The sequence below is a fragment of the Dermacentor variabilis genome, chromosome 7 (genome assembly GCF_050947875.1).
Source record: "Dermacentor variabilis isolate Ectoservices chromosome 7, ASM5094787v1, whole genome shotgun sequence".
Lineage (NCBI taxonomy): Eukaryota > Metazoa > Arthropoda > Arachnida > Ixodida > Ixodidae > Dermacentor > Dermacentor variabilis.
In genome coordinates, this window is record NC_134574.1 from 72028262 (window position 1) to 72048573 (window position 20312).

The 20312-nt window shown below is 47.7% G+C and overlaps 1 protein-coding gene across 2 annotated transcripts in view; it reads right to left on the reverse strand.

The window, feature by feature from the left end:
- Positions 1-20312, reverse strand: part of LOC142587525 (radical S-adenosyl methionine domain-containing protein 1, mitochondrial-like) — a 238853-nt gene that overhangs the window by 161725 nt on the left and 56816 nt on the right. Inside the window, exon 14 of one of the 2 annotated variants that reach the window (XR_012829563.1) lies at positions 8035-8226. Coding sequence is in view for 1 of the 2 variants with exons in the window: in XM_075698601.1 (XP_075554716.1) it covers positions 8136-8226 (91 nt within the window). In the remaining variant the exon portion in view is untranslated. Of the gene's footprint in view, positions 1-6908; positions 8227-20312 lie in introns of those variants that run through there. The other variant, XM_075698601.1, reaches the window with a different exon arrangement.

Here is a 20312-nt window from a genome sequence, read left to right on the forward strand (position 1 = left end):
ATACCGCAGGCGCGTGCTGGAATGGATGCTCCTGTGTCATGAAGTCGGCAAGCAGTATGACGCTAATCTTTTGAGCGCGGTCAACATTCTTGCCTACGTTTGACACAACACACCCGCGCACGTCATCGCCAACTGTTTTAGACACAGTGGCTTCGTTGTACGTGAGCCTGGCGATGATACAGTGGCCGAAGTGTCGCTAGATGACAATGGAGATGACTGCCAAGATTTTGGAGGAGTTCTGCCGGATGCGGTGACACTCGCTGATTACGTCGGCATTGATGACGGCGTTGTTACAGCCGGCTCGCTTACCGAAGAAGAAATCGTCAGGGACGTGCTGCACGGAGAAGATTCTGAGGAGGAAGAGGAGCCGCGAGAGGAGCAGCCTCGGCCCCCTTGCACTGTGAGGGAAGCCGCGGAGGCCCTCGCTGTGTTGGAAGAATTTTGTTGGGACACTCCAGACAGCATGCGAGCTTCTAAGCACCTGGAAGGACTTCGTAAAATAGTATCCGCGCGGGTTTCTGCTCGAAAGCAAACGAGCATCCTTGATTACTTTGCGCAGTAAAGGTTTGTTGATGAAAGTCGTGCATTTATTTTTTTTTGTCCGCTCGATAATTCGGACATTCGGTTAATTCGGACATATTTTACGGTCCCTAGAAGTCCGAATTAACGAGCTTTTACTGTACTTCCAATTTTTTTCAAAGAATATTCAAGTTGATAGCTCTGGTATGTGAATAATCTTTTTTTTCTTTGCGCCACGGGTTGCCATGTCTTTGTGAAAGGAATTTTTTTTTTTAGTGATGACAAATTATGATGATGATGGCACTGATGGCCACATCTAGTGGCAGCTATGAGCAATAGGCGCGGTGCTTGCTGCAGACCTGCTCTTCACCGTACGCATAATGGAGAAAAATACGTTCGTACCTACTGGCCATCGGGCTACACGCTCTTGGTTGTGTTATTAGTTCTGGGGGTCTATTGGTTATCTTCGTAATTTTGCTACCTACAAGGTGCCATACGCCAGGAGTGTTCCAACAACCTGCATCCTTATTTGGACTGCTGAAACATGCGAACCTCGACGTAACGAAACTCGCGATTTAACGAAATTTTCGGCTACAAATTGGACTTCGTTATATCGAGGTTCGACTGTATTTGTGTCGAATGGATCTAGATGGTGATGCTCTTTATTTATTTCTAAAGTTGTTGGCTAAATTCTAATTGCCACTACAGTAAAACCTCGTTAAACCGTACCCACTTAAACAGTAGTTTCATTTTAAAAATAGTAAAGTCAAATCCCCGACTCAGCGGCCATTGAACATAATGGGTTTTGTATCCGCATAAACCGTACCAGCTTATTGCGTACGCATCGGTTAAAACATAGCGTTTCCACGTTTCGTCGCGCCAACGCGGTGGTGTGTCGTCCTCATCGGGTGGCCCGGCAGAACAACAAGCCTCAGAGATCGGAACAACGGGTTCCAAGCACCCTGTGTGCTTGCACGTGAAGCCACATCAACATCAACATCATTTCGATGCCGTGCCAGAAAGCCAAGAGAGCGTTGTGGCGTCGTGCAAGCGAGGACTCACGTCATGCCGAAGCTCGGATAACGAAAGACGCTGGGTGCTCAGCATAGAAGAAAAATTACGCATCGTCCGTGCTATCAAATGTGACACGAAGTCGGCGCTGGCATGCGACAGGGATTTGCTGTCGACTACAGCGTGTGGCATTTGGAATGCGAAGAAGAAGAAGGAATGCGACCGCGAAGAGATGTCGGCTACGAGGTTCGCCTTTTCGCCATCGTTGCCTCTGTTGTTGCCGAAGTGTGAACTAGTGACAGTGATGAGGACGACACGGAAAGCGACAGCATGGGCGATTCAGGCCCGACAGTGGCAGAAGCTGCACGTTACGTCAGCCTCATGAATGCAATCGTCGCGACGAGAACAGGTGTGCGATAACGTAACTATTTCCAAACTCCGGCAATGAAAAAGGCGGCCCGGGACTTCTGCAGCCCTACTGCGCGCGTGCACGGAGAATACGCAACGCCAACGAGGAATCTGCCATGCGAGTGTTTGCCGAGAAGAGGGGGCTGGCAGTAAAGCTGGCACGCAGCTTCAGTAAGTTTGAGGCAGCTGTCGTATAGCTAGGCCGCCGTGACATCAACGAAAATAACACTTTTGCTCCGTGAAGTGAATAAATACTGCATGTTTCTTCCCCTTTCATCGCACTCTCCGAGTTCCGTTTTCGACAGGTAAGTGGGCGAGCTCATGCTATTTCGAGTAAACAGTACTACCGTTTAGTACGTACTTTTTCCGAGCTCCGGCCAACTACGATTTAACGAGGTTTCACTGTAATTACATATGAAAATTAGCAAAAATATCGCAATTATGTTTACATGTTTTTTTTTTCCGCATTATAAGTGCACTGAGAACAATAAAAACAGCAGAGGGGGCTGGCAGTAAAGCTGGCATGCAGCTTCAGTAAGTTTGAGGCAGCTGTCGTAAAGCTAGGCCGCCGTGACATCAACGAAAATAACACTTTTGCTCCGTGAAGTGAATAAATACTGCATGTTTCTTCCCCTTTCATCGCACTCTCCGAGTTCCGTTTTCGACAAGTAAGTGGGCGAGCTCATGCTATTTCGAGTAAACAGTACTACCGTTTAGTACGTACTTTTTCCGAGCTCCGGCCAACTACGATTTAAAGAGGTTTCACTGTAATTACATATGAAAATTAACAAAAATATCGCAATTATGTTTACATGTATTTTTTTTTTCCGCATTATAAGTGCACTGAGAACAAGAAAAACAGCATCACCGGCTAGAGCTGCTCTCAGGCGTTCTGACCATATACTTTGTTTTTCCTTTTGACAAAGTCCCATAAGTCCCATAAGGAATTGACCGAATTTCTGTATTAAAAACTTTGCATCATTTGTTCTAATGCAGATACTATACAACACCTAATTAGATGTTTGCAATCAGCAGAAAAAACTGAACAATACTATTAAATATCATCCAGTTCACACTAAAATTATCAAAATTGGTTTTGGAACCCACATCTCCCCTTAACCAAAGCTAAACCACAGCAATATTCTTTTTTTTTGGGGGGGGGGGGGGTCGACTTACATTTGAGTCGGCTTACAGTAGTGTAAGCTGACTCATTAAAGTGAGTGCAGGTGACGAAAGTGCAAAAAAAAAGAAAAATACTGCATCAACCACGTACATTAGTGCATCGGAGCTGCCCTGCGCATACAGTCGAAACCACTTATAACGATACCAGTTTTAACATTATATCGGTTAAAACAATGAGAAGCTGCCGCGCCATCAACTTTTGTATGTTTTCCATGGTGAAATAACCCGCTTACTGCCATGCCCCAATGCCGCATTATCGGTTATAACGATGAAGTCTGGCTGCTGTGTATCTGAGCCGAAAGGTAGTGAAATGCGAAATCCTTGAAAGAAAAAAAAGAAAATGAGAAATTCGAGCCGCGGCACGATGAGCCGCTGCTCCAACAGCCACCACGCGCTCATTTTCCAGCCATCTCCACGCGGCTCTCTCCTGTCACCCTTGCAGGCCTCCGAACACGAATGGGCTGCGCCCATAGCTCTATCCCGCCCCACCCTCCAAAACACAAATGGACCACACCAACTGCACCACAAGCAGATTGCTCGTATGTTGCTCACTGGCTCCTCATTCAGTGCAGTTCTGCGAACAGCTTAATCGCTCGCGTTCATTTTTGTTGGCTATGTCGAAGTCGTTCCTGGCCCCGCAGTTTCTCAACCTAGCTTGACCCGCCGCCGAAACAGAAGATGGCTGATCCGCCCGCTGATCATCGGCAATGCCCACCGTTGCTGGTGAAAAGAAAGCGCACAGCTATAGATTTGGAAACTAAGTGCTTCTAACCGATGCGACGATCGTCGTGAACCTGCTTGCATCGAATAGAGACGGCGATGACAGCAGCGATGACGCGGTGGGGCAGCCTGCCTCAACGTTGTCCTTACACGAGGCCCAGCATAATTCAGTCCCTCTGGAGCTTCGTTTTCGTGAGGAACCTTCCGCTGCACTACATGGAGCGCTTGGATGCCTTGAAGAAGAATGTCGGCAAGCTTCGCGTAAAGCATGCATGGCTCATGGACATAGGCTTTTCTCGTGCAAGCCAGTGAGAAGTATGTGGTGAGATGCTTGTGGCGATCTCTCCTCAGCGTTTCTTCTGGACTTCTCAAGCTGACAGGCTGCCGCGGCAGCCTTCTCGCAATTTTTGAAAGGCCCCTTTTGGGGCCACCAAAGTACTGTCTCGGCAGCGCTCACATATTGCTTGCCACCCGTGACACCTCTTTGCAGTTGTTATAATAGAATTTTCGTGGCACTTGGATATTGTTATAAGTGGGCTCGACTGTACTTGTGGAGAAAAAGAAAGCTCAAGGTAAGCCACTTGGTGGTAAAGGAAGGCTGACGCAAGACAAGATCAAGAAGATCACTAGATCACTTCTTACTATGGCTACGCCTTGAGGAGCCACAGAAACTATGTGCCAGCAATGCAGCACATGTCCTCGATGGACAAGGCACCCAGACACGACCTCTGCCCTGAAGGCCCCAAGTCATGGTGCAAGTTCTATAGAGCTGTGGCTAACGAGGAGCCCCCGCCACATGACAGTCTGCCGGATTTTGTTTGTGAGGCACTGGAGGCTGTGTTTAGGCGTCTTAGTTATGAAGCCCTGTTGGAGCAATGCAGTGATTGAATCACCCAAAGCTCCAATGAAAGCCTGCAAGCCATGATCTTGGAGCAGGTTCCAAATACTCAGCATCCCTCACTGTGCAGCTCTGAAAGGGCAGTGGCTGAGGCTGTCAGCTGATCACAAAGAGCAACACCCAAATTGCCGAGAAGCTGGGCTACAGTGCTGGGAATCGCTTAGTGCGCCGCAGCCTTGAGAAGGACAAGAGCAGGCTTCGGAAGTCACAAAAGGAGCATCTGGACAGTAGTGCTACCAAGGCCAGGCTTTCAAAACGGCACAAACCAGCAAAGGATCCTGCATAGAGCCCTGGCATGCTGTAGAGTGAAATGTGTGTCCTCTTTTTTATTTTTTGCATGACAATAACCAATTTAGGTAATTCAGTAAATATTCCATGTGTGTTAGTGTAAGTTTATTTGCTTATGGTAAGGTTAATTTATGAACTTTTCTATTCCTTTAGCTTGCGGGGCACTGGAACAGGTACATGAAGTGGTAAATGTAGTTTTTCATGTTATTTTAGGGGCAGCCTATGGTTTTATAACAATCTTTTCCCAGTTTCCTGAGAGGGTTATATATCTTATAGAGAGAGAGTCATATATTTAGTATGGCTATTCTTGTGAAGAATAAAGCTACAGAATGATGTCGTTAATATTGCTGTAGCTGCATTCTGGAAAACATTACAGCTGTCTAAATTTCAAATGGATTTTTCTCAGTTCAATGTTCTCACACACCGCACTCATTCTTATGGGGCTTTTTTTATATGATGTTGTCAAGTGAGAATAACAAGTTTGATATCAGTCTATTCCTAATGAAATGATATAGGGGGTGATGCTATTTCTGATACTCTATCATCATTTTGTAAATTACAATTAAAATTATAATGAGTGAAAATTTAAAAAAATATTCACAGTACCGTAAAAACCAGCGTATAGTACGAGGTTTTTTTCCTGTTATTAGCGTCCCAAATTTCCGCCTCGTACTATATGCGGATCCGGACAAAAATTTCAAAGTTCGGCTCGAAGTTTTGGTTTCGGTATTGCTCTGTGGCTACGGCTTGGCTTCGTGATATCTGCATGGCTACGACTTGGCTTTGTTATTGCTGCCTGGCTACGGCTTGCCTTCGCTATTGCAGCGTGGCTACGGCATCATTTCTTTCTTTGTTGAGTGCGGACCTTGGCAGTTCATGTGTTAACCGCGCTTCGCGAAGTGCATCGTTTTTAGTGAAGGAGCACGATGTCGGGGGCACGGAAGCAGTACTCGGCAGCTTTCAAGCGAAATGTGATTTTAGCGGCAGAGGAAATCGGCAACAGTGCGGCCGGGAGGAAGTTTGGCGTCCCCGAGGGAAGCATCCGCGGATGACGACGGCAAAAAGAAGCACTTTTCGAGTGCAGCGGAACGCGAAGAAGCTTTCGCGGCCCGAAGAATGGGACATTCCCAGAAATTGAACTCAAACTGACGGAATTCGTCCGAGAACAGCGAGCCGCGCATCTTGCTGTGAGCGTGGAGCTCATGCAGACAAAAAAAGCTAGGGAGCTTGCGAGAGAAAAAGGCCTAACGAGCTCCACCTTCAAAGCAAGCAAGCATTGGATTTATCGGTATATGTGCCGTGCAGGATTTTCATTGCGCCGGAGAACTTAAATTTCGCAAAAGCTGCCGGAATTGTTTGAAGAGTTACTGGTAGCTTTCCAGCGCCACGTTATTTCGTTGCGCAAGTTGAAGAACTTTCAGCTAGGGCAAATCGGCAATGCTGACCAAACACCAGTTTATCTGGACATGCCATCGCCCCTCACCGTGCACGAAAAGGGCTCGAAACAAGTTTGTGTCCGGTCCACTGGGAACGAGAAGACGCGTGTTACCGTCATGTTGTCATGCACGGCAGACGGCCGCAAGCTCCAGCCCTATGTCGTCTTCAAGCGCAAGACAATGCCGAAAGGTGAGCTGCCGAAAAATGTCATAGTTACATGCCATGAGAAAGGGTGGATGAATGAGAGTCTTGTGCTCGACTGGATAAAGTCCGTTTGGTGTAGGCGGCCCGGTGCACTGTTGTCGTTCCCGTCCATCCTTGTGCTGGACGCGTTTCGTGGCCATTTGGCTGACTCGGTGAAGAAGCTGTTGCGTGATTGTAATACTGAACTCGTCGTTATCCCGGGTGGGATGACGTCTCAGCTGCAGCCTCTGGATGTTTGCGTCAACAAGCCTTTCAAGGACGCGGTGAAGCGGTGCTACGCAGAGTGGATGCGGTCAGGTGAACCTGCAGTGACGCCGACTGGGCGGCTGAAGCGGGCATCGCCAGCCACGCTGTGCAAGTGGATCGTGGACGCATGGGCGAGCATACCAGAAGACCTTGTGCGTCGCGCTTTGAAGAAGTGCGGGATCTCGAACGCGCTCGATGGCACCGAGGACAAGTACCTCTGGGAGGATATGTCAGACAAGGAATTGTCCGATGAAAGCGCAGCGGAGGACGACAGTGAATGAAGTGCTGAGTCCGATTTAAATAAATGTTTTCCCCGAGTTTCTCTCACTCGTATTATACGCGGGTAAAACTTTTTTTTTCCATTTCTCGTCCCAGAAATTTCACCTCGTATTATATTCGGGTTCGTATTATACGCGGGTTTTTACGGTAAATGTCCCGTCTACTTTCGTACCTTCTGAATGCTTTCAAACAAATAATACAAGCATCACCTGCTGAAACAAGTCTTTGGCACTAGGGTCATTCACTTACTTCTTATGTTTAGCTAGGTGAAATTGCCAAGAAGCCTCCATGCAATGTACTCGTTAAGTTCATTTTCAGGCTTTACTAATTTCTGAACCAGAGTAGCTATCAAAAAACTAATTATAGATTTGAAATCCACAAGAAAAGCTGATCGAAACAGTGAAGTTTCATTCAGATTGAACCCAAAATAAACAAAAACATTTTAGAGCCCACGTTCCCCCATTTCACGTCAGAATGTATCTGGTGCTTGGAAGAACTCGTCTTCATTTTCAAGCATTTTTGTTTGGTTGGTTGGTTCCTTCACACAAGTGTATGTTTTAAGTGAAACAGTTTCTGTTTCACCTGCATGGTTCTTACGGCCCATGCATTGCTATTAAACATTGTCACGTTGGCAATTGATCACATGTTCAAGTTCTTTTATCGAATGCAAATTTAGTCGACAGTCAGCAACTGCATGTTGTGAACCTTAATTCTTTGTCCCCATCTATGTTAGCACTGTTGTTTCTCAAGTATGAACTTCCACCAGCTTCCGACTATTGAAGTCTTTTTACTATTGAAGTCTTGCAGAGCCCTTTTACCTGCAAATGGCTGCTCCGACTTACAGAGTTGTGCATGGTCAGTCCGCATGCAGCTGCGAAACCCACAATGCACATGTGCAGAAGAGGAGGCATCACATGGCTCTGTGGGGAAGCACCTTGGCAGTCTACCTGCTTGTCCTCTCCCTCAGCCGTGGCAGCATGGAGGAGACGAGGCTGTCCGCGACATTCATCCCAGCTTTCGTGGCACGCAGGCAGCTGGAAAAACCGAGGCACAAGTATTTATTGACTTCGCTTTGAACACTTCATGCATGTGCGATTTGAAAATGTGCAAGCTTAACGGCAAAAATTTGATACTCCCTAATGCGAAATTTGTGCGCAACTCTATACGCGTTTTCATTCGGCACTGAGCACCGTACTGAATACCAGAGCCTTGCGCCATGGCACTATATATAGACAGGCCGCACAGTTTCCACATCCGGGCAACTGCAGCTTATGCGACCGTAACCTTTACAAGGAAACGCTTGCGGTGAATGCTGTGTGCAAAGGCGAGCTTTCTGTGTCTTTTCTTTCTTTCCCCCGGACCGCTGGTGCCGCTGCTGTTGTGGATGTGCAGACTTGAGTGCCATCTCGTGGTGCTTCAAGGTGGCTTCCTCCGCTTTCCTCCTTGCACTCTCTTTGCTATCCATCTTTTGCTTTTCTCCTCACCCTTTCGCCATACTCTCCTCCTCCGCTTTCTGACTCATGCTTTCACTGTAGCATCCTCTTCCGCTTTCCCTTCTGTGCTCTCTTCATTACTCTTTCATTTCCCACTGTGCTCCGCGTTCGCTCGGTCGCGCTGACACTCTCAACGCAGGAATGGGCACCTACGGGCTGTGTGTAAAACTGTCACAAAACAAGAAAACACACGCAAAATGGCATGACAGAGAAAAAAAAATCCTCTCAAGAAACAATTGGTGTTTCACTCATCTTTGCTACTACTTTTTAGACTTTTAGAAAATGTGGATCCATACTCATGTGGATCCATACTCCACTACTGCAACCACCAGTCAAGCCTGTGCATCTGACCTCATGCTCGATCGCTGATAAGATCTACGAGTGCGAACATATTGAGGATAAGCATCTCACAACGGCTTGCCACCAGCTACTCCAGAGGCTGCGCTGCCTAGGCCACTGCCTAGGCCTAAGCTGCGCCACTTTGTAGGGAGTCTGCAACCAAGGTTGCGGTTTCATGCCGGTTGACATGGCAACTTTCTACATCGAAATGGGCGCTAGCTTTGCGAGAGCGCTACTTGCATAGTGTAAAATAACATGATGTGTCGGGACTTAATCACATATTGTTACATTGCAGAAGTCACATAATACGATGTATTTAAAAAATTTACAAGAGAGACAATGATGCATAAACACGATGGCTGTCGAGACAAATTCCACCTGCAGATGTTAAATCGTCTTCTTATGACTGGCGCCACTCTTGGTTGCACCATAACATAACCCCCGCTTGAAAGTCACCGTCTCGGCGCTAACATTAAGGGAGGTGAACTCACGGCAAAGAAAGGCTTCAGCCAGGACACATGCACGACATCTGTGGGGACACGCGAATCCAGTGGAGCGATCTCGTAGTTCACATTGCCAAGCTGACATACTATCGTGTAGGGCCCTGTGCAGCGTGGCAGCAACTTTTCTGGCAAGCCGAAGCGGCGGAAGTGTCCATAGGAGGACAATGGAGCCAGGAGGAAATCAAACATTTAGATGTCGGCTGTCGTACTGGATCTTCTGCGCGGCCCGAGACTCGGTGAGCTGGGAGCCGGCAATCTGGCGTGCCGTGTGAGCCCGGGTGAAGACGTTTTGAGCATATTCATTGGGAGTGTTGATCAATGAATGAAGCAGTGTGTCAAAGGGCAAAGAAGAGTGGTGGCCGAACGGAAGGCAAAAGGGTGAAAAGCCAGCAGTCTCGTGACAGGACGAATTATTATAGGCGAAGGTCATGAAGGGTAAAGTGCTGTCCCAATGACTGTGGTCACCAGAAACGTACATAGACAGCCTTTCCATCAACATGCGATTGAGCCGCTCCATCAGTCCGTTTGTATGCGGGTGGTAGGCGGTGGAAAGCTTGTGGTCGGCAGAACAGGAGCAAAGTAGGTCTTCAACTACTCTGGACAAGAATTTGCGGCCACAATAAGTGAGGAGCTGCCGGGGTGCTTCATGATGGAGGATGGATGATGGACGTCACATAAAAGGAAATCTGCCACCTCCGTTGCACAGCTTGTGCGCAATGCTTGCATGATCGCGTGCCAGGTCATGTAATCAGTCGTGACAACAATCCACTTATTGCCAAATTTCGATGTTGGAAAGGGGATGAGAAGATTGACACCTATAGGAAAGGATGGTGGTTCTGAGGGCACATCAATGGGGGTGGAGGCGTCCAGCAGGCAGCACAGCAGATTTTTGCAGTGCTGACAGAGCGAACAGGCTGCAATGTAGCGGTGGACAGAGCGGTACAGACCTAGACAGTAGAAGCGGCACCATACACTGTCGTAAGTGCGTGAAACGATGAGGTGGCCTGCAGTATGGGCGTCACGCAACTGCTCTAGAACTGATGTCTGGAGATGGCCTTGTACGAGTAAAAATTCAGGTGCTTCAGGATGTAAGCTGCGACGGTAGAGAACACCGTCGCAGAGCATGAACATGCACAGCGTGGGCTCCGAATGTCCAGAATTTAGATTATCAATGAGAACACATAAGCAGTCATCGTGCCGTTCTTCATTGCGGATGTTGCACAGATCAGAAATGGCCAGGATGCAAAAGTTGATGTCATGCGCATCATATTCAAGGCGGTCAACAGGATAACATGAGGCAGTGGGTGTACTTGTGCGAATGGCCTGACTTGTATGAAACAGCGAATGAATATTCTTGTAGCAGTAAAGCCCACCTACCTGGTTGTCCAGTAGGGCCTTTAAGTGAGGGGAAAAAAAAATTAAGTTATGGGGTTGGGAGGCCAAGCTAACCCTCGGGGACCTGGAAGACCAACGACAACTCGTCGCCAGGGCCAAGAGGGCAGCCGAAGCCAGAGGGTTCCTGGACTAAGGAGCCTTCCCACCTTAGGGTGATACCCGTCCTCACTCGGGACACTGTTTCATATTATAAACGTTTCTTTCTCTCTCTCTTATGGGGTTGTATGTGCCAACACTACGATCAGATTATGAGGCACGCCATAGTGGGGGAGTCTGGAAATTTGGACTACCTGGGGTTCTTTAACGTGCACCTAAATCTAAGGGGCGTTTTTACATTTTGCCCCCATCAAAATGCAGCCGCCATGGCTGGGATTCGATGTTGTGACCTCGTGCTTAACAGCCCAACACCATAGCCACTAAGCAACCACAGCGGGTTCTTTAAGTGAGGAGAGCCAGCACAAGGCATGGCGATCAGTAACCACGGAAAATGTGCAGCTGTACAAGTAGGGGCGGGATTTGGCAGCTGCCAAAACTAATGCAAGGCACTCCCGTTCGGTAATTGAAAAATTTCTCTCGGTGGGTGACAGGAGGCAGCTGGCATATGCAATTACACGGTCTGCGTTACACTGCCATTGAACAAGTACAGCCCCAACTCCATGGCCACTGGCATCCATGTGAAGTTCAGTGGCAGCTGATGGATCATAATGAGCCAGCAATAGACGAGCCATGAGCAAGCGTATGAGGGCGGAGAAGGCTTTGGTTTCAGCAAGGCCCCATGTGAAAGCAACGTCCTTCTTAAGTAAGTCGGTGATTGGGCGAGTGGTTTCGGCGAAATTCTTGATAAAACGATGGAAATACGAGCATGGCCCAACAAGGCTTCTTATGTCTGCAGTGGAAGATGGAACAGGAAAGTTCTGGACAGCGCAAATCTTCTCAGGATCGGGTTGAACGTCAGTGGCACTGACGGGATACCCAAGAACAGTAATTTGACAACTTCCAAAGTGGTACTTGGATGAGTGCAATTGCAGGCCGGTGCGTCGGAAAACAGTAAGAATACCCGATAGACACATTAGATGACTCGTAAAAGTTGGTCAAAAGACTAAGATATCGTCTAGATAACACAGACGTGTAGAATTTATAGCAGCGAAGTAAGGAGTCTATCATTCTTTCGAAGGTTTCTAGGGCATTACAAAGTCTGAATGGCATAATCTTGAATTGGTAGAGGCCTTCAGGTGGTACAGAGACAGTTTTCTTACGGTCCATGTCATCTATCGAGATTTGTCAATAGCCTGATCGGAGGTCTATCAATGAAAAATACTTGGCTCCGTGCAAGCAGTCCCAGGCATCATCAATACGCGACAGGGGTAAGCATCCTTGCATGTGATTTTTAAGTGTCTGTAATCCACACAAAAGCACCAGCCGCCATATTTCTTGACAAGGACAATATGGGAGGCTCACAGATTGTAAAATGGCTGGATAATGCGTTTAGTTAACATCTTATCAACTTCTCGTTTTATCACTTGTCATTCAGCATGTGAAACACGGTACGGCCGATGGCATATCGGATTGGTGTCTCCGGTGAAAATATGATGGGTGACCACTGATGTACAGTCGAACCCGGATATATCGAATTCGACAGGGATCGGAAAATAGTTCGATATACAGATATAGGCCAAAAAAGCACTCGCGACCATAAAAAATTGTGGCTTACCGAATGGAACAGCTGTGAATCACATAGCATATGCACACAATATGAAAGCACTTTATTTCACGAAAAAAAAAAAAAACATTAATTGTGGGCTGCTTTTCCCTCTGGGAAATGAAGTTGAAGACACTAGTCTCAATCTTCTCGAGACTGTCCAGGTGCGAGAGCCCAGTGCCTTCCATTTCGCCGCAACAGCGCCGAATCAGGCTGAATGCTGACGCCAGTTCAGTGGCTGTGCACGGATGCGTTTCTTCGAAAACACAGTTGCCCTCGTCGTGGCTGGAATCGCCGTGTTGAACACCAGCTATTCCGGCCACAATGTCCTCATCAGCAAGGTCGGCTACCGCTTGAACTTCGCTGTCAGTGTTAATGAAGTCATCAACAGTAACTTCGGACGGGACGGCGCCTGGAAAATTGGACAAGTTGCGAAACGCGTCCTCCAAACACTCAGTGTCATCTAAAGCTTCCGGACATTCATCTCCGGCCACTTCAAGGCCTGCCTTGCCGAAACAGTTGGCTACTGTGGCCTGCTTCACGTCGCCCCAAGCGCCGGTAATCATCTGGATCGTTCCGAGCAGGTCAATCTTGAGATCGGTTCCTATGCGGAGGTTTACGAGGAGCCGTTGAATAAGTCGCTTCCGATAGCCTACCTTGAATGCCTTTATGATTCCCTGGTTGAGGGGCTGCAGTCTCGCTGTGGTGTTCGGCGGAGAAACTTCAGTTCGATGTGCTGCAGCTTGCAAGTCATTTGATGGGCCAAACAGTTGTCTACCAGAAGACAAACTCGGCGGCCCGACTTGCCCAACTCAGCGTCTCAAGCCTGCAGCCATTCAACAAAAAGTTGATGTGTCATCCAGGCCTTCCTATTACAGCCGTAGCGGACAGGAAGCGTAGCGGACAGGAAGCTGTTCACAGTTCTTGAAGCAGCGCGGTGACTTGCTCTTCCCGATCACGAATGGCCATAGCTTGCACGAGCCGTCCATGTTGGCTGCAAGCAGTATCGACACACGCACTTTGCTCATTTTACCGCTGTGACATGAGGTTTCACGAAAAGCGAGTGTCTTATTCGGCAACATTTGCCAAAAGAGACCAGTTTCGTCTGCATTGAAGATTTCTGCAGGCGAAAACTTCGCAGTGATCTTCACCCACTCCTCAGAAAGCCACTGCTGCATCTCCTGGCTGCTGACAGCCCCTCTTTTGTCTGAAATGAACTTTTCTACAATGCCGTGGCGGTTTTTAAACCGTTGCAGCCATTCAGTGCCACCGCAAAAGTTCTCTTCGCCAAGAGCCGTAGCAAACCATTTGGCCTTTTCGATTAACATAGGGCCATCCACGGGAATATTTTTCGCTCGGATTTCAAGAAACCACGTATAGAGTGCCTTCTCCACTTAGTCACAAGCAGCAGGGCGCACATGACATGCTCCTGAGCGACTTTCCTCACCTGCTTTAAGCTTGATGTCCTGTTCGTTTTTTTACAACGTACTTAAAGTACACCGCGGAATGCCGAATGCGTCTGCCGCGGAGGACTTTTCTCCGTTCTCGACACGCCGGATTACCTCAAACTTTCTTGTAAAGTCTAGATTTTTCCTCTTCTTTATGTCCGCGGATGCCATAGCTCACCAGATGACTGCAATCATACATGCTACACACGTCACGTTGAAACACAGGTACACACAAGAAAATGCGCGATGTGCAGATGGAGCAGTCCGAGCAAAGCCTGTTCATAGAATAAAGAACCAACGTTCGAGCGGCAGTCAGCACGTCTGCGAAGGAACGACAAAGGGAAAAGAAAGAAGAGAGCGGGGAAAAAGATCGGCGGAATATGCCGTCGAAGGCGCTGAGAGTACAATTGCCGCTTCACTATGCTTCGTTTTTTGAGCCCTCTCTGGCAGCAACCGTGCCGACGCCTCACTCTCTCTTCCTTTCCCCAGGAAGCGTGGCTTGGAAACGTCGCCGTGTCTCAACGCCGCACACTCTTCATTGAACAATGCCCACACCGGCGGTACAGGAGGAGCGAGAGAGCTCGCGCCCGTGGGGCGCAAGAAAGGGGGAAAGGCTCTGCGTCTCCGTCGCTAGGCAACGGCCACGCATGTGCAGAGGAGGAGCCTGCTGACTGACTGCAGAAATGTTTTCCCCTGAGGACTGGACACGAATGTCTTTGGGAAAAGCGCACCTTCCAGGGGCGCGGTGCGGTGCGACGTTCGATATATCGAATGTCTGATGAAAATGGAATTCGATGTACTACGCAATTGTTCTATACTTGTACATAGTATTTTCAAGGGGGTAATCTGTGTGTTCGATATAGCCAATAATTCAATATATGCGGGTTCGATATATCCGGGTTCGACTGTATTGACTAAAGGGCGGCCGCCAAGGTGAAAAATGTCACTAAGTTTCTAAGTGATGGCGGTGTTCAGCAACTTGTGCCGGAAGATCAGGTGCAGTCATCTTGCTAAGTTCGTCTGTGAGAGTTGGTGAATCGGAGGTTCCTGTAGACGGCAACGGAATTGTGGCGTCAAGAGCCAATATCTCACAATCGTTCACAGTATTTCTTTATCGCGGGTTTCGAATGTATCCGAAAATTTGTTATACAGCCGAATTTATTTATTCGAACACGCTTAATTCGAACTTTCCGTTTATTTGAACTGACGCCATGGTCCCGTCAAAGTTATGTGCATTCCAATGGGCAAAAACACCTGGTAAATCAATCATGCAAGCATTTGCGATGATTATTTCAAGGATAGCGTGCTCTTACAATGCTGTCAGCAGCATGCCAAATCGGCGGTGCCTTGGACCAGCATTGCTCTGACTTTGCCATAGAGGAAAGGCTTAGGAGAAATCCTTCAATGCTGTGCACGAAAAAGAACAAAAACAAGATGTGGTGGAAATTTCACCTTCTTCCGAATAGCAAGGTCGCCGTTTCTGTGCTGCACTGTAATGCCCCAGCCACACTAGCCACATAATGCGCACCACGGGAGGGATCAGTCCTGTGCTGATTTTTCGTGAGGAGACCAATAAGAGTGGCCCCACAGCAACGTATGTGCGGGAAACTGGTATCTTGCGAACCCGCCCAACTGCTCTAAGTCTGGTTCAGCCGGACTGCTTCTTTCACACTATCATCTGCTTGCATCAGCTTTCGCCCACGCTTTTTTGGTTGGCTTGGTTAGTCTCATTCAAGCTTGTTTTTTTCCAATGACATGTCTAAACCAAGACGCCCCAATGGAAAGGTTGTTGGAGACAGTGCGCCATATCCGATTCTGTATGACAAGACACAGCCTGAATACAAGGATGCAAAGGTTGCACCCAGTACCTCATTCTCCATGTCTTTTGAACACGGCGATGCCGCAGCAGAAGGGCGCACACCAACATGGTTATGATCAGCAGCAACGACTTGGTCATCTTGATAAGACATGACTCGCATTAAGAACGCAGGACGAAGAAGGTAAACCCAGTGCCAATCCGTCAGCAGTCGAAGGAAAACACACGCGAGCAAGCAGAGGGAAGCAGCAGCGGAGGCCCAGTCCAGCCTCGGCAACACAGTTGCTTTGGTGGCAGAGGTAATTAGCACCATCCCGCAAGCTGGCGGGAAAGCAAATCCGCTTCCCTCCCAGATTTCCTCGCAACTACGCTCCCCTCCCTCTCAACTCCCTCGTAACTCACTCATCTTTGACAGACTCCGAGCTGGCGCCGCCTGCCCCGCCAGCCCGGTGCCCGCTTAGCCCACTCCTCAAAGTATCGTTTTCAGCCATTATCAGGAAGGCGAGCACTGGCCAGTGTGGACAGTTTCGTGGTCCTCATTCGCTGTGTGCTCGCGCACTGCAATATCTCATGACTCGCACCGTTCGTGCATCATGCTATGATGCACGAATGCTTAAAAACAAGTCCTTCATTTAAATCTGGCAAATTTTCAGGCCCCTTAGAGTTCAACTTATCGAGATTCGACTGTATCTGTGTTCGTTATATTGAGGCTCAGCTGTATTAGTCAATTTGTTAAGAAACTTTGTGCTACAGAATGTAGAAAGGATCCTCAAGGTGCTTTTCGTTACAACTCTGCTCTATCTTTCCTTTGCAACATTTGATCATCATCACCACGTTTAATCTATGTCCACTGCAGAACAAAAGCCTCTCTCAGTGGTCTAGTAGTGGTGCAGCAATTTACAATTTCTACATATAGAAGCGAATATTCGTCATCTGATTCAATATGTAGAGCCTGCATTAATGAGAAGCATTTCCTGCCTCATTCCAGGCACATTACAGTAGGCTGGTAGGTTCCTGTCTTGCCTCGTTTTGGAAACTTTCAATAACACAAAAGTGTCCAGTGGTGGGATTGAAGCTGTTTCTAGCACAGCAGCGCAATGCTCTAGCCACTAGGCTGCCATGACCTCCCACATACTTCTCCTGTGCCAGTTTGCTACGCTCTTTGCTCATGGCAGCAAGGGCCACAAGATGCTGCTTTAAACTGCACCACCTTCAGGATCGGCTCATATTCCCCAGTGCTTTGCTCGTAGCAGTTAAAACTACCTAGAAGCTGTGCGACAGTGAACTGCCTTAATGATGGCATGAATTATGTGTGAAGTTTTAACATCTCTTCACCGGAGCACAAATGTCTTCCTTTTTAAGATAGACCACATGACACACACATAGCTACATACAACTGTACAACACTTACTGTAATTACTTGATTCTAACGTGCCCTCAATTGTAACATGCACCTGTTTTCCATGACAAAAAATAAAAACTAAAAGCTACCCTCGATTATAATGCGCGACCATTCTCCGTGACCAAAGGAAAAAAACATGTCCTTTACAGTACCGCGCACTTCATGCTTTCATACAGAAATACAACTTTCTCTCATTTGAAAAGCAAAGATTTCCTCCAAATTTCCTAAAGTTGTGATGGTGGTGGCAGCAACTTTATTCTAAAGTTGCAATGAATAAAAGAAAAATGCAGTTTCGTCCGAAAGGCAAAACATTGATGGCTATAGCAAATTAGTAGACAGCTATACGAAGTAAGGGTAGCAATTTTATCGGCGGCATAAATATCTGACCATTCATTACTAACTAAATTAACAAGCATGTTGTGACATGTGCACAAGCAAATATAAACACGTCTCACTTGATGACCGCGCGACCTCACTATCAAAACTCTGGAGTGAGGAAGTGCAGTAGGAGGAGCGAGCGAATTGACCTTTGTGCTGCCTCTCACTTCAGTGTGAACTCATCAACGAGAACACAGTGCACATGAAGCTATCGGCCCTCGGCGCACCTAGATGCTTAGACTATGTCCCCATCGCAGATCGCTTTGAATATAGGGCCTGGGCGGTCGCACCATACACAGCAGCCACTGGAGTAGAACGCCTCGCCTTTTTGTGCGTCTCACACGCAAGTTTCGGGAACTCTGAATGCCCATGACGTGATCGAATTTCCGTCAGTTTCTGCACATATGATCACTTTCTTTTTAAATGTGGCATCACGATGAAATGTGGAATCACGGCGTGTCTTCGTAGTCAGCACTTCCACGCAGATAGAGCAAACGCAGAAAATGGGAAGACAGATGGTAGACTAACCTAAGCGCGCATACTACACAGCACACTAAGGATGCTATAACAGCTAGGCTCAAAGGGTATATGAGGTGGCCATGTTGGAATACGGATGGCGATATACTAACGCATATGTAGGGCCACACAGTCGACGACCGATTTCCCGAACGCCTGATTTTTCAGACGTGCCCAATAATTTGGGTGCCTTTGCAGCACCACCACTTACCCCATAGAGTTAATGTACAAGAACGTCTGAAATTTCAGACGCAAAAAAACTTTCAATGTCTGGTTTACTGGGATTTCTGTCATGACCACAGGTCTGAAACGACATTAATTGTAGTCACCACCACCTCCATTTTGATTATCTCGCCTCCTCGAACCGGCACTCTCGCACAGAGATATGCTGGCAGCCACTGTGGCAATGCTAGACCTAGCTACTTCAATGTTTGCTACCAAGCTTCTTTCTGTTGAGTGCTCTGTTTTTCAGTAAAACATTTCGCCACTGTTAGCAATGGTGCCGACTGTGCCTTTGTATTCCTCGCCAATGTATTGGAAGCTTGAAAAGCACGACGCATTGTATAATGCCAGTTCCCAGAAGTCAGCTTCGCCTCATTGTAGGAAGGCAGTGAAGCACACGCAAAGTATTGCGGTGAAGCATACCAAGAGTGGGAAGGGGTAATTGTCATGGTACATGGTATGTACAGTGAAACCTCGTTAAACCGTAGTTGGCCGGAGCTTAGAAAAAGTACGTACTAAACGGTAGTACTGCTTAACTGAAACAGCATGACTTGGCCTCTTACCTGTCAAAAACGCAACTCAGAGAGAGTGCGATGAAAGGGAAAAACATGCAGTATTTATTCAGTTCGCGTGACAAAAGTGTCACGGATACCGTGGTGACCTCACACTTACTGAAGCTGTGAGCCAGCTTTTAGGCCAGCCCCCTCTTTTCAGCAAACACACGCATGGCATATTCCTCGTTGGTGCTGCATATTCTCCATGCACAAGCGCGGTAGCACTGCAGATGTCGCAGGGTGCCTTTTTCATTGCGGGGTGCTGTTCTCGTAGCAACGATTGCATTCATGAGGCTGACGTAATGTGCCGCTTCTGCCACTGTCGGGCCTGAATTGCCTGTGCTGTCGCTTTCCATGTCCTCATCACTGTCGGCAACAGAGGCAACGATGGCAAATAGTCGAACCTTGTAGCCGACATCTCTTCGCAGTCACAGCAGTGCTGCCGAGTAACTTCTTCGCATTCCAAACGCCACACACTGTAGTCAACAGCAAATCCATGTCGCGTGCCAGTGCCGACTTCTTCGTGTCCCGTTCGACAGCACGAACGATGTCTAATTTTTCTTGTATGCTGAGCACCCAGCGTCTTTTTTATCCGTGTTTCAGCATGATGTGAGTCCTCACTTGCACAACGCCACAACACTCTCTGGCACGGCACCAAAATGATGTTGATGTGGCTTCATGCGCAAATGCACAGGGTGCTTGGAGGCCGTTGTTCTGATCTTTGAGGCTTGTTTTTCTGCAGGGCCGCCCGATGGAGACGACGCACTGCCGTGTTTGTGCGACAAAAAGTGGAAACACTACCGTATTTACTCGAATCTAGGCTGGCCCCGATTCTAAGCCGCCCCCTGAATGTCTGAAATCAGAAAAAATTTTAAAAGTTACCTCAAATGTAGGCACTGAAAAATCAGACACTGACCGTACTCCATTCTAACGCGCATGCAATTTTTGAACCCGTTTTATCAGGAAAAAAGTGCGCGTTAGAGTCGTGTAAATACAGTAGCCAAAGATAACACCGAAAGCTAAGTTTCTATCGCTTACACCCATCCAGAAACCATGCAGAGTCGAACAATCACCCTGCTGTAAACTCACATTGGAATGAACAGAGTAGCAAATGTGCTGCTGTCATCATATGGTTGTCACTTTTATCATCTCGCTGCTGTCATCAAACACATGCTCGCATCACACATGCAACCGATCACCTTACACAAACACATTGGCACACCTGGTGATGATCTGCAGAACCCTAAATGATGCTGGATAGCTAGCTACCTGCAAAGTGCTTCACTTAACGTCGATTTCAACAGCACACAGGATCTGCTTAATTTCTTTTCTAATATTTATACGCAGCTCAATTA